Source organism: Cannabis sativa, chromosome 7 (genome assembly GCF_029168945.1).
Source record: "Cannabis sativa cultivar Pink pepper isolate KNU-18-1 chromosome 7, ASM2916894v1, whole genome shotgun sequence".
Taxonomy (NCBI): Eukaryota; Viridiplantae; Streptophyta; class Magnoliopsida; order Rosales; family Cannabaceae; genus Cannabis; species Cannabis sativa.
In genome coordinates, this window is record NC_083607.1 from 9,308,925 (window position 1) to 9,323,273 (window position 14,349).

The window sequence follows — 14,349 nt, forward strand, 5'->3', positions numbered from 1 at the left end:
ATTTCCCTTAGAATATGTGACCACTGACCAAGGGTTAGGCCTTTGTCAAGTGTTTGACTTGTTTTCCGTAAAATATCACACAACACTTCATTTCCTTGTGCCTATTCGACAACTAACATTTGGGAGTCCCTTGGTAGCACATGGCATTTCTCTTCTAGCCCTGATAATGTCATCTTGTCATTTTACTTCATTATTCCAAACAGGTTAAGTCTTTAGTGCCTCATTGGAATTTTTTCTCGAGTTAAGGATTTGAAGTGAACTATTTGTCCCTTCAAAAGTGTTGAATGATAAAATTTAGGATGGAACCCTAAAAGTATGTGACCACTTGAACTTTCTCAGGACAGTGGTTGCATATGGTCTCCTTTATGTGGCACTCAAACAAGGTGCTATTTGGTCCATCGTTCAAGTTTAACCTTCATTTCGTCTTTCACTTCTTCGTCAAAATCTTAAAGTTGACTCTTTTAATTTCTCAAAAATCAGGAACAACAAATAAATAGTAAACTTACTCAATAATTCTGAAAGCTTTTCTCTACTATCACTTAAATATATGTAGATATATTATTAGAATTTATCTTTGAAGAGCTGTGAGAAAAGTTTTTTTAGAATTTATCTTTGCTAAATATGAAGATCCTGGGTAAGCTTTATTCTCTTTGTTTTTCTTTATTTTAATATGTATCTATTGTTATTGTTATTACCACAATTGAATTGAGTTTATGTATAGTTTATAGGAAGGAAATATTTAGTAGTCATCATATATGTTTAAAGCATTTGGATATGTGGTTCCTAGCTCCAGGAAGAAAGCTTGAAATTAGAATTTTAAAAACTGTTTCCAATATATAGATCAAATGGTAGTTTGAAATATTTTCAGAGAATGAATATAAAACAAAGATTATATAGTGTTATGCCTAATTTTTGAAAACTAAAAAAAAGTCAACCTTGCGACTTTGACCAAGGCTCATAACTGTTAAATAAATCAAGACATCCTTCTTGAGGGCCCCATGGAACTTCTAGAGGACTCAAAAATGCCAACCAACCATTTAGCGTCAGGACTCACACACCTAAATGTGCCCAAATTAGGGTTCATGGGCCCACACGAGCGTTTTTGCCTTATAAACCTAAATCTGTCAAAACCAACAAGGACTTCACTTATTTAGGCATGACAATGACTTTGGTTTATGCATAAAGTCAATTTGGCATCAAACCCTCAAGGAAAAAGGTATATGCGCTCATTACTATAAGAAAATGGCAGTGCTCTCCAGTTTTGGTGACCACTGCCACAAGGAGATGGCAGTGGTCTCTCCTTACAAACCATGGAAGGAAAATTATTTAAATGGGTTCCCTCAACACCAAGGAGTAAAAAACAAGTTAGACAAATCATTTCCCACCTAGGAATTACCCTAGCCGACCACTGCCATAAGGGAATGGCAGTGCTCCCCAATTTTTATGAGCACTGCCATAAGGAGATGGCAGTGGTCGACCAAGAAGAACGGAAGTGAGATTCTTTGCCAACAATACATTTTCATCAATAATATGTCAAAGCCAAGTGAAAGAAGCAACTAAGTGGTAAAAAAACTACTTGGCCGACCACTGCCATAAGAAAATGGCAGTGCTCCCCAATTTTAGGGAGCACTGCCACAATGGAGTGGCAATGGTCGACCCCACACAAGAAGTTGGCCAAATTACATTTCGAACATATATGCATCAAGTACAAATGAGAAAAGATACCCAAGGCTTTGCAAGGTCCATATCCGACCACTGCCATAAGAAAATGGCAGTGCTCCCCAAAATTGGAGGGCACTACCATAGTAGAGTGGCAGTGGTCGGCTACTACACAAGGAAAAGAGATTTATTGGCCAAATTTTATGTTCAACATCCATGTATCAAATACAAGTGAGAAACACCACCCATGGCTTCCCACAAGCAATGGCCAACCACTGCCATTGTCCAGCTCCAACTGGTGGTAGTGGTCTCCCATTAGGGTTTTAGACATCCAAATGAGGTTTTTGGGTCCTGAGACCCCCAAAATATAACTCACTATCAAAAAAACAAATCAAAACACACCCCAAGGGGTCCGAGAGCATGCACGACCGACCACTGGCATTTGGCTATGTTAGTGCTCGTAACTAGTACAAGATAGCATAAACTACCTTCACTCAAATGGGCATAACTCTCTCAATTTTTATCTAAATGACCTAGTTCAACTTGCATTGGAAAGATAATTCCAAGACGGATTAAAGTGTATCTCACAAACATGGCTCAACTTTGAAGTTATCGGATCCAAAATTAGCTCACAAGGCAGGATGGTACATTTTACTCGGGAATCAAGTAATGCGGCTAAGTGAGAGTTGTTGGAGGACACTGCCCTAGCACATGTGGCATTGTATGCGAGCATTGATATTCCAAAATACATGTTTTTCAGCACTCATCACCAATATCATGCATTTCTAGGAGAGAGGTGACATCCCATCACTCCATTTCAAATTGGTGCATCCTCAACTGAAAATAACAACTTTCCCAATTTGTGGGATATTTGTCTAGAAACAAGGAGGTTTTTATAAATATTTATTTTCTTGTAATATGTTATTCTTAAAAAAGAGTAGTACACAAGATTTTGTTAGTAAGATACCCTGACATGTGGGGGATCACTAACAAACCATATAACCTATATATAGATCAAGTAGAGGCTAAGGGATCTGATCTGACTTTTTGGACTTCAAACTTTTGGACCCTCTTTCTCTTTTTAGACTCTCTCTTCTAAAACCCTTATCCTAGAAAATCACTTGACAGTAGCCAAGAACATCACCTTGATTCCTTCACCTTTTTCATTGAGTCCACCATACTCAGTCGACACCAGTCCTCAAAACACCATTAATGCACACCTTTGTTTACAAATTATTGGTTTATTTTTCTCAAAAACTTTACAACCTTTAATTTAGATCATATTTATGAATATCAAGCCTCCCATGAGCCTTATGTTCATAAATCTTGATTAAGATTTTACCTATAAATCTTTTGCTGTATTTTTATCCACACACTCTTGAGAACATAACTCTGGTGTGTCAGATCTAATCAATAAAACTACAAGTAAATGTAGCCTCATTATCATCGTGACATAGGGTGAACTACTATAAATCTCTGGTGTCAATTTAATTTATTGCGGTTTTATTAGTCAGATTAATTCACCATGGTCCTCTTTTATTTTACGATCTTCTTAGATCAGTTGACGAAAAATTGTGTCAACATAGATTAAAGGTGTCCACCAAAGTAATATTTTAATGGAGTTTACCACAAGAAATTTATAATTTTTTTAGTAGTCAATATGGATAATATAGATATTATGGATGAGTTTATGTGAGTACTGTTAGAGATTTTATAACAATGGAAGAAAATCAAGATTTATTACAACTCTATTGTAAAATAATACAAGGACTAAAATAAGAGATTGATTAAATATATGTTACAATACATATATATACACTATATATATTACATATATATATATATGAAAGGTAGAAGAGAAGATTACAACACATGTAATATAATATATGTATATATATAACAAGAGAATAATATATATATAAACACTCACTCACAACCTTGAGTGTAGATTAGTGGGGATCACCATGACTTGAACAAGGTATTACACCTTTGTCCAAAAGCTTATTTCCCCATATCTCTAAGCACTAAGGGAACTCTCTAGGAAATAGCTTTGGGAATTATCAAGCCTTAGGGTTTTCTAGCAATGTGCTTTTTTTGATAGAAAACTTCTTCTCCAAAATGAGCACCTTAGACCTCTTTATATAGTATTTAGGATATCACCATTTGAAATTCAAACTCATAACCCCTATAGATGTTATGGACTCAAATGTAACTCTTACACACACCATAACTCCTATAGCATTAAGAATTTCAAATAAAGGTGTGTAACATCTTTTACACTCTTAATGTTGGTGATAATGGTGGAGGTTACTCATAGTAACAACTCCCCAAATGTTACAAAAAGATGACAACTAATATAGTCATATGTTACATATTATTAGTTTATTACACATATTTAATCTATACATTATATTATTATAAATAATATAACAATCCCCCACTAGATTAAATATTATCTCTTTAGTAACAAACTTGTAACTTTTGTAACATTTATTTAATCAATCAAAAATATTATATCAAAATATAACATTCCCCCACTTTGATTGAATAAATATACACTTTCAAAGAAGTCTTGCTTAGGTGCATTAGGTAAAATGTCTTTCGACGTGAATTTTACCTTAGTGTAGTTACCACAAAATTTGATGAAATTTTGGTTGTCGTAGTATTGAACCATTATTCCTTTAGTTCAAACCGGTGATAACACACACACCCTTGCTAATGCTCACTTGAGACCACATGTCTTGCTCTTGCACCGTTAATGGCCATGTGCAAAATTCCAATTCATGGACTCTCTAGATAATACTCCCAATTCTCATAAGAGGCGGCACCACCTCTAGTCCATATAGGTGGAGTTTTAGTGTCTCATCACTCTAGACACTTCTTAAGCTTAAGTGAGTTTTCTTAAGCTTAAGCTCCATTAAAAAGCCTTTCGATTTTAACCCTCAATTTTCACATGTACTCATCCATAGATGGGACAATTGAGTACCGCATTCACTCTATTGACTTGTTATTACCTATTGAACTTAAGACTAGATGTTTACTAGTGTTAAGATAGGTTACCATCAATGAGAGAAACACTAAGGGAGTTTAGGTCCCATTCCTCAAAAATTAATGTTTTAATCTTGTACGGAGATTAAGCGATTTGTTATAACCTCTCACTATTGATTCCATGTGAATCATGCATGCCAAAATATAGTGTTCACTTTGTGACCACTTTTCTCCTTAAGTACTTAAGCTTTGAAAATTCAATCATAAAAGATTAATTTTCACTCAACTCAAATTCTCAATAATTTTGATACCAAGCATATCAAAAATACACTAATTTAGATACCAAATATGTCTAAATTCTCATATTTTAATTTTAGACACCAAGTATGTCTAAACTTTCTCATATTGGAGTATGCACCCCCACATTTTCACATTTCATTATCAAGACAATATCTTGATTTTAAAATATAGAAGACCACTTTGTCTCTATAACTCTTTCAATTAATTTCTTTCTTGAAATTATTTTCACTTAACTTTGACACCAAAATATGTCAAAATTTTACATATACACATAGCCAAATTTGATTTAGAATTTGAATTCAAAATCAAATAAATTAATTAATAATGTCTCAATACATTTTGGTTAAATTTGTGGCTCACCCCCACATTTTTACCATAAAGTGTATATAAAATATCACTTTTGTGTATTTTCCTCTTCAAATGACTCTTTAAGGCCACTTTAAAAATACCATTTGACATTTTTAGTTTTCTCAACAAAACTAAAATATCAAACTCACATTACTACTCATAAAATAATGTGATTATTTTTACTCATAATTTTAAGGTTATCTCCTTATTGAGATTAGCCCAAAATTATACCAAAATTAACAAAATTCTCATCAACTTTGTTCACAACTTTGATCATTTAAGATTCAAAATTGCTTCTTCAATTCTGTTATCTTTTCACTATTTTTGAATCCACATTGATTCATTTACTTTTGAGTCCAAAATTGCTCTTCCAATTTATGGCTCATTTTACAAGTTTGGATTCACTTTTAATCCATTTGTTGTTGCTTATGACAATGCAAGTCCAATAAAAGTGTAACTCTCATAGTCCATTTTTCCTTATTTCAAATATGAGATGATTATCTCTTATAACCCAATAAAAGATGTAACTTCTCAAAAACCATCTTTTATTATCTCATAAAGTGAGATGTTCACTACCAAATTGAAAAAGAATTTAAAATATTCTTTATTCACAAAATAGATGATAATAATTTCCACATCAATAGCAATAAACAATATTATATTATTACTATCAACATTATTATCATACTATATAACACATACATTAATATAATATGTATGTTACTAATCAACATCTTATATGTAACATACACATAATGTCAATATTAAATTCACAAATAAATATGTTACATATCTCATATACACGTAACATATATACTTTAATATATATCATATAAACATAATATATATATTAATTACACAACTATATATGTTACCTATCTCGCACATATATATAACATATATACACTTTAATATACATGGATGATATATATTATATACAATATATGTATTATATATACATGTCTCATATAAATACGTAAAAATAATTATTTCTACATATTTAATCTCACTAATATATATTATATCACATGCTCTACATATATATAATATATATTACTCATTTATACATGTTATATATTATATATCTCACATATATACACATATAAACATGTTATAAATTTAAATATCATATTCTATATTACTATACATAACAATATGATATAAACTCATGATCACATATATATACATATATAACTCATATATATATATCATATGTATAATTCTTTATATATTAACATATAAACTTTCATATCTCAACAAAGAAAAATATGTTAATACATAGATTACTATTATTTAAAATAGTAAAACACAAAATTAAAACCACCATGCTCATCTATGGATGATTTTCACATAAAATCTATTATCCTTGTATTCTCACAATCTTGATTTATCTCATCTTCCATTGAAAAGGAATAAGCTTTTAATTGTTAGAGATTTTATAACAATGGAAGAAAATCAAGATTTATTACAACTCTATTGTAAAATAATACAAGGACTAAAATAAGAGTTTGATTAAATATATGTTACAATACATATATATACACTATATATATTACATATATATATATATGAAAGGTAGAAGAGAAGATTACAACACATGTAATATAATATATGTATATATATAACAAGAAAATAATATATATATATATATATAAACACTCACTCACAACCTTGAGTGTAGATTAGTGGGGATCACCATGACTTGAACAAGGTATTACACCTTTGTCCAAAAGCTTATTTCCCCCTATCTCTAAGCACTAAGGGAACTCTCTAGGAAATAGCTTTGGGAATTATCAAGCCTTAGGGTTTTCTAGCAATGTGCTTTTTTTGATAGAAAACTTCATCTCCAAAATGAGCGCCTTAGACCTCTTTATATAGTATTTAGGATATCACCATTTGAAATTCAAACTCATAACCCCTATAGATGTTATGGACTCAAATGTAACTCTTACACACACCATAACTCCTATAGCATTAAGAATTTCAAATAAAGGTGTGTAACATCTTTTACACTCTTAATGTTGGTGATAATGGTGGAGGTTACTCATAGTAACAACTCCCCAAATGTTACAAAAAGATGACAACTAATATAGTCATATGTTACATATTATTAATTTATTACACATATTTAATCTATACATTATATTATTATAAATAATATAACAAGTACATGGATTAAAAAATTTTAACATGTGGAATAACACATCATAGGATATTGTATTGTCTATTAATAATACTTTAAAAAATTTGGGTCATTCTAAAAATTTAAGCAATTATTCTAATAAACTAATTTTGATTCTCATTCTTTATTCTTTATTCTTTTTAGAAAAAAAAAAAAAAACAATTACCTACAATAGTAAATCATCTTAATTCATTCTTTAAATATACTTTTACCTATGGGTAATGATTAAAAAAAATCAATTTTTCTTTAAAAATTAATGTAACAATTTATATTGATGTATAAGATAGTTTGTAGATAACATTGGGATGAGCATTGTATGCTTCTCATGCTGTTTATTTTTTAAAAGGCAAAAGGCTATAAATAGTAGCCAAATTGAAGAGAACACTCACAAATATCAAAGCAATCGTACTAGTATATACATACACTATTATTTTTGATCATTCTGCAAATAAAGATGATGAATATTGAAGTTGAACAAATATCCAATGAGCTTATCAAGCCATCTTATCCAACTCCTAAGAATCTTGGGCGTTACAAACTATCATTACTCGACCAATCATCTCCCAAATTCTACGACCCTTTGCTATTTTATTACAAAATGAAAAGTACTACGACCATTATTCCGGCCATCATTCTAAAAAGGTCCTTATCAACCATCTTAACCCATTACTACCCTTTAGCTGGACGACTCGAAAAGCATGGACAATTCATCAATTGCAACGACGAGGGTGTTCTGTTCGTGGAAGCTCAAGCAAAAGGGCAACTTTCTCAAGTTATGTCCAATCCAATAGCTCAAGAACTCAACATGTTTTGCCCTTTAATTTCTCGCCATGATGAAGGTGACAATGTTCATCAAATTCTATTTGGGGTTCAACTTAACATGTTTGAGTGTGGAGGAATCGTTGTTGGTATTAGCTTTTCTGATAAAATTGCTGACGCTTTGTCATGGATGAGATTTATCAAAACTTGGGCGATGATGGCTCGAGCCGGAACAACCACCATGTTACCAAAATCGCTTCGTCCTGAGTTTGTCTCTGCAGCTCTATTTCCCCCTAAACCCCTATCCTTGAAGAAAAGAGAGACTGATACCATGAAGAAAGGTATCATAACAAAGATTTTTGTTTTCAATGGTTTCTCAGTTGAGGCCTTAAGAACAATGTATTGGGACAAAGAAAACAACATTAATATTCGACCTTCGCGTGTTGAGACTTTATCTACTTTCTTAATAAGTAGGTTTGAGGCTGCGTTGTCAGCCGCCGAAGCAGCAAAGCAGAAAACAGAAAGGTTTTATACCATTTTGCACACTGTGAATCTTCATCCAAGGATGAATCCACCTGTGGCTGAAAACTCATTTGGACACTTTTTAGTGTACACAAGCACACATGTTCCGGCCTCGAGTATTAATGGGGAAGCTTCTATTACTAGTGGGATTGTGAAGAAGATAAGAGAAGGTGTTAAGAGAGTGAACAAAGAGTATATTGGTAAACTCCAAATGGGGATAGATGATGAATCCAATATGATCAAACAAAACTCAAAAAGTGTAGAGAACAGAGGAGGTGAAGTGATTGAATTTCAGGTTACAAGTTTGAGTCGATTTCATTTTTATGAAATTGATTTTGGTTGGGGTAAGCCTGATTGGTCTAGCACAGGTGCTTGGAGTTTTGATAAAATTATTGCTTTTTTTGACACAAGTGATGGTAATGGAATTGAAGCTTATGTTAGTTTGAAAGAGGAAGACATGGCCATGTTTGAAGCAGATAAACAGCTTTGCAAATTTACCACTCCTAATTATTATTTTCCCCATGTCAACTCAAATCTTTGAGGTTTAATAATATAATATGATATTAATATAATAAATACCAACTAGTAGTTACTTTCATATATACATACTAGTAAACATCCCGCGTTTCGCGGCGGATATATAAAATATTTTAAATTATATATAAAAAAATAAATTGTCTATTGTAATTAATAATAATTACTTAGTAAAATTATATTAAAATTTTTATTTTACTATTAAAAAATTTGTGACATAAATACTTAAAATATTAAATTTATTGCTAATAAATACCGAAAATCGAGAAATAGTAGCATAAATCTTCATTTATGGTTTAATTTTTATTCTGATGTGTGTGTGTTAAGTTCTGGGTTTGAATTTTATTGTATCAGTTTTTAATGTTTGAGTTTTAGTGTTTTGCTGGAGTTCTAATATTTAAGTTTGTGTTTATGAAATCTGTTTTTTTTTTTATTTATTTTTATAGATTTTGAGAACTTAAAATTTGATGTTGTTTCTATTGATTATTGGGATTGAGAGTTTGATTTTTCATACGAGAATTAAAATTTTCCTTCTCATTTCATTAATTGAAAAATATTAGTAGAAAGTTTATGGAATACTTGACATTAAAGTTATCATTTCAAAAAAAAACATGTAAAGTAGGCTTTTGTTAAAAATTATTTAATATTCTTTAATAAAAAATTTAAACATGGTAAAAAGCAATTAAAATATTATTTTAAGTATCACGTACACCTGATTCTTCTATTATTATTATTATTGTTATTGTTATTATTATTTTTATTTTATCTTATTTTTTAAAAAATAAAAACCAAAAACTTACACATTTGAGTCATTATTATTTTTATATTTTTTTTTAAAAAAAATAATTAAAAACGTTAAGGTATATAATGTTGATTGATATTTTATGTATATAAATAAAATTTACGATTCATTATATTTTATGTTTTAATATTTTTTTTGGAATTTATTTTTTATTTTCTAATTTTTTAAAATATTTTGTATTTTTATAGAAAAATATTTAAAAAAAATAGTAAAAATCAATTTGTAGATTTATGCTTTTTTATACAAAATTTATTAAAATAATAGTAAAATATCAATTTATAGATTTATGCTTTAATAAAATATTAAAATTGAGAGAATTAAGGAGATAAGAGAAAAATAATTTAGAGTGATTTTAGAATATATTGATTATAATAGATATTTATAATAGTAAAAAAAATCATATCTGCACGTATGTAGTTTTTTTTTCAATTTAAATTTTTATTTTTTAATTAATTAGTAACATAATATTATAAAATTAATAATATATATAATTATTTAAAAAATATCATTTAAAAGAAATAATAACTACACGTGTAGTTTTTTCTCATTTAAATTTTTATTTTTTAATTAATTAATAACACATTATTATAAACTTAAATATATATATATATTAATTTTTTGAAAAAAAAAATATCCTTTTTAAACAAAAAAAAAATCAAAATGTGATAATTGATTTAAATTTAGAGTTATGATATATATAAAATATATTTTAGATTAATTGATATTTATAAATTAATAAGAAATTAAAAAATGAGAGAATTAGGGAGAGAAGAGATAATGCTGTTTGAAATGATTCTAAACCGCCACGTCATCGCCTCATACTTCTCCTTTAGATAGATATATATTATTTTATTTACACTTGTTACATAATATTATATGACATATATTAATTGCTTAATAGTAATTTTTGCACACTCATTAATTTTTTACTTGATGTCAGTTCAAAAGGTATTGATTCTTCCTTTATGATTTTGTTATTTTGTTCAAAAATCGTTAATTAATTGCTTAAATTTTTATATTTATCTGTTTATCTACTTTTTTTAAGAAATCCACATGGTATAATTTAGCTGAAAAAAATGAATAAATAAATAAAGAGAAGAAAAAACTGCGCTAAGTAAAACGAAAAAAAAAAAAAGAAAAAAAAAAGAAAGAGTATAGTATTTCTAATAATGAGAATTGACATTAAAATAGTATAATAAGATAAATGTATAGGAATAATTTATAAATAATATAATAATTAAATTACATAAAATTAAGGCCATTATAATCAAGTAGAAAAAGAAACAAAAACACGTATTTTATTGATCGGGCCTTAAACTTCATATATCATGATACCTAAGAATATTATCAATAATAGCTTTCCCACTCACGTTATTGGTATAAAAAAAATATAGAAAATGAGACTTTAAAGGTTTGAATTTTCTTACTTTGATATTCAAAGTCTTTTTCATATTTTTCACATATTTATATTACTATAATGCTTTATTGCTTGATCTAAGTCATAATAATAAAAATTTAAAACAACACGTTAAAAAAAATAAAAGAATAAATATATAAATAGATAAAAGTATTTGAAGCAAATTTAAATAAATATATAGATATATAAATATTAAGGGAATTCAAAATGAAATATGCTATTAACATTGAAAAAATAAATTAAATCGGTAGACTTGATTATGAAATTATAGAATAACTATAATTATATTGATATAATTTTACTACCATACATATAGTTATGAAAAAATTTATTAACTAATTACATGTATATTTAAATTAATATTATTATTGACAAATAATTAATTTTATAATTATATAGATACTTCTAAGTTCAAAAACTCTATATAATTCTAATTTTATTCTTAATTAGTATCAGTTCAAATATTTAGTATCAGTTCAAATATTAATAGGATTTGTTTTATTATTATTTTATTACATATAAATAATATTTTATTATTTTATTAAATAAAAATTAAAAATCACCCATAAATTTCTCATAAACCAAGAATTTCAGTTATATAGGCACACTTTATATAGAAGAGATATTTCTACTGCATATATCTTATGTAGGTAGAAATTAATGTGTTAACTATTGCTTGATGAGTTGGTAAACAATCGAAACAAATAATATGGTTTTATTTTATTTATTTGGGGTGCATTTGAGAACAAATCTAATTTGCTGAGATTTGGACCCATTAAATTCATTTATTTTTTTTAACCCCTTTTATGCACTTAATAAGTCTTATATGTATTCTCCTCTTAAAAAATTTAAGACAGCATTTTACCTTTTTCTCTCCGATGCAAGGTATTATCATATTTATTTTGTACGCTAATTTTTTATATTTACCCTATGTTTGATAGTGGATAAAAGTTGGAGGAAAAAAAGAAAAGAAGCAGATTGTTTGGTGAAGAAGAAAAGATGAGATAAAGGAAAAATAGAAGAAAATAAATGTAACACCCTAACTAGCATAGGCGTGTTAGCGTGATTTTTAACGTACTCTGCAGCTCGTTGCTAATCAACGAGGTTATTGAAAAACGTGAATAATTAAAATTTTGCTTATTTAATTAAAATATAACATATAACTTTTATAAATTTTCGGGATCCCATTTACAAAATTACAGTCACAAAAGTTTAATACATATTTACAAAATACTTGTCGCCTAGCGAAAAAACAACAAAAGCCCTGGTGTCCCGAGAATCATACGCTCCAGGCCTAACCGCCCCGACATGTACAATCTTCATATGCTCGCACGCCTCCTCAACTTTAGCTTTGCCCTTACCTACACATAGCAATAGCACAGTGAGTCGACAGACTCAGTAAGAAAAGCATAACATAATAAACATGCTAATATCCCAGGTTATAATCAGGTGCCCATACACCTAACCATAACCCTAATTGAATCAGGAACGTTCTTGACAAAGTATGACTAACGACAAACCCAGCCTATACTCAGTACTCTAATCGTACTGATATGGTAGCAGTTAACTCATACTATCTGATAGCCTAGCATATATTTGATGGCATCTCGGTGCAACTCTATGTACACCTCACTGTTGCCCTGATATGCTATCTGATGGATATAGATTTGCCTAACATATATCTGATATGTTATTTTGACGACAACCAATATGTACGCTAAACATGTATAAACATATGCATGACATTATACTAATCTTACCTTGATTCCGAATTCAGGTGTGCCGGCCAACTTGAGTGGAACGACTGCTCGGCGAATTGCAGGCTCCTAAATCACATCAATCACAACATAGATAAGTGACACGCTAAATCACTTTCTGGGGACTTAAACTTGAAACTAAAAGTTTCCCTATCGATGAATAACATGGTAATACCCTAAACATCATAAAAATGGGAAAAACTAGGGTTCCCAAAACTGCCCCAACCGGAATTCCGATTTTGTAAGGTTTCTTGGGAGCCAACCGGAATTTCGGTTCCTACACGCCCCTCTGAACCGAAATTCCGGTTCAGTGCAGGAATGACCGAAACTTTCATATCTCAAACCAAATCAACCCCAATTCAAACCAAACTTTCCAGACCTATTCTATACAACTTAGAGAACATATCCAAGGCAACAAAACACTACTACATGCACAAATACAAAAACCACCATGAGAGCAAAGTTTGAGCTCTTAAACTCAAACCTTGAACAAACCTCAAAAACTACCACCAAACCAACTCTAATCATCAATTCTAACCATACTTTAACTTCAAAAAACACAACAAGCAATCAAAGCAAGAACAGCAACAATAACCCTCATTTCATGCAAAATTCTTAACTTTAAACTTAAAAAACAACAAAAGAGAAACTAGAAAACTTACCAAAGCTTGAAACCTCAACAAAGCTGCTATCTAAACCCAAAATTTGCTGAAGAAAACCCAAGACTCTTGCTGGTTTCTAGGGCTCACGGGAGAGAGAAAAGAGAAGAGAGAATAAATGTGATTTTCTAACTTTTTGTAAAATAAAGAAATAGTTTAGGTTTTATTAAATCCATTTCAGCCAAATACAGCTAAAAAATTTGAATGTATCTATTTACTTAATTTCACATAAAGACAAAATACAAAATCGGCAAAAAGACCAAAATGCCCTTGCCCACCCAAAACTAACTTAAAGTCACTTAGGGGTATTTTGGGAAATTCTAAAATCCCAACTATTTTCGACATTCTTAATGTCTAACTATATTGCCCCACTATACTAAAAATACTAAGATGTGATTCTAATAGTCAAACACCGTGTTCCA

The 14,349-nt window shown here is 29.5% G+C and overlaps 1 protein-coding gene across 1 annotated transcript; it reads left to right on the forward strand.

Moving 5' to 3' along the window:
• The first annotated feature begins 7,931 nt into the window (after positions 1 to 7,931).
• Positions 7,932 to 9,299, forward strand: LOC115696354 (stemmadenine O-acetyltransferase-like). The gene has a single exon (XM_030623257.1). The coding sequence runs from the start codon at positions 7,932 to 7,934 to the stop codon at positions 9,297 to 9,299; it is 1,368 nt and encodes a 455-aa protein (XP_030479117.1).
• Positions 9,300 to 14,349: the final 5,050 nt, after the last annotated feature.

Excerpts from the sequence above, each read along its gene's own strand:
- LOC115696354 (XM_030623257.1), top strand. The coding sequence starts at position 7,932 with ATGATGAATATTGAAGTTGAACAAATATCCAATGAGCTTATCAAGCCA.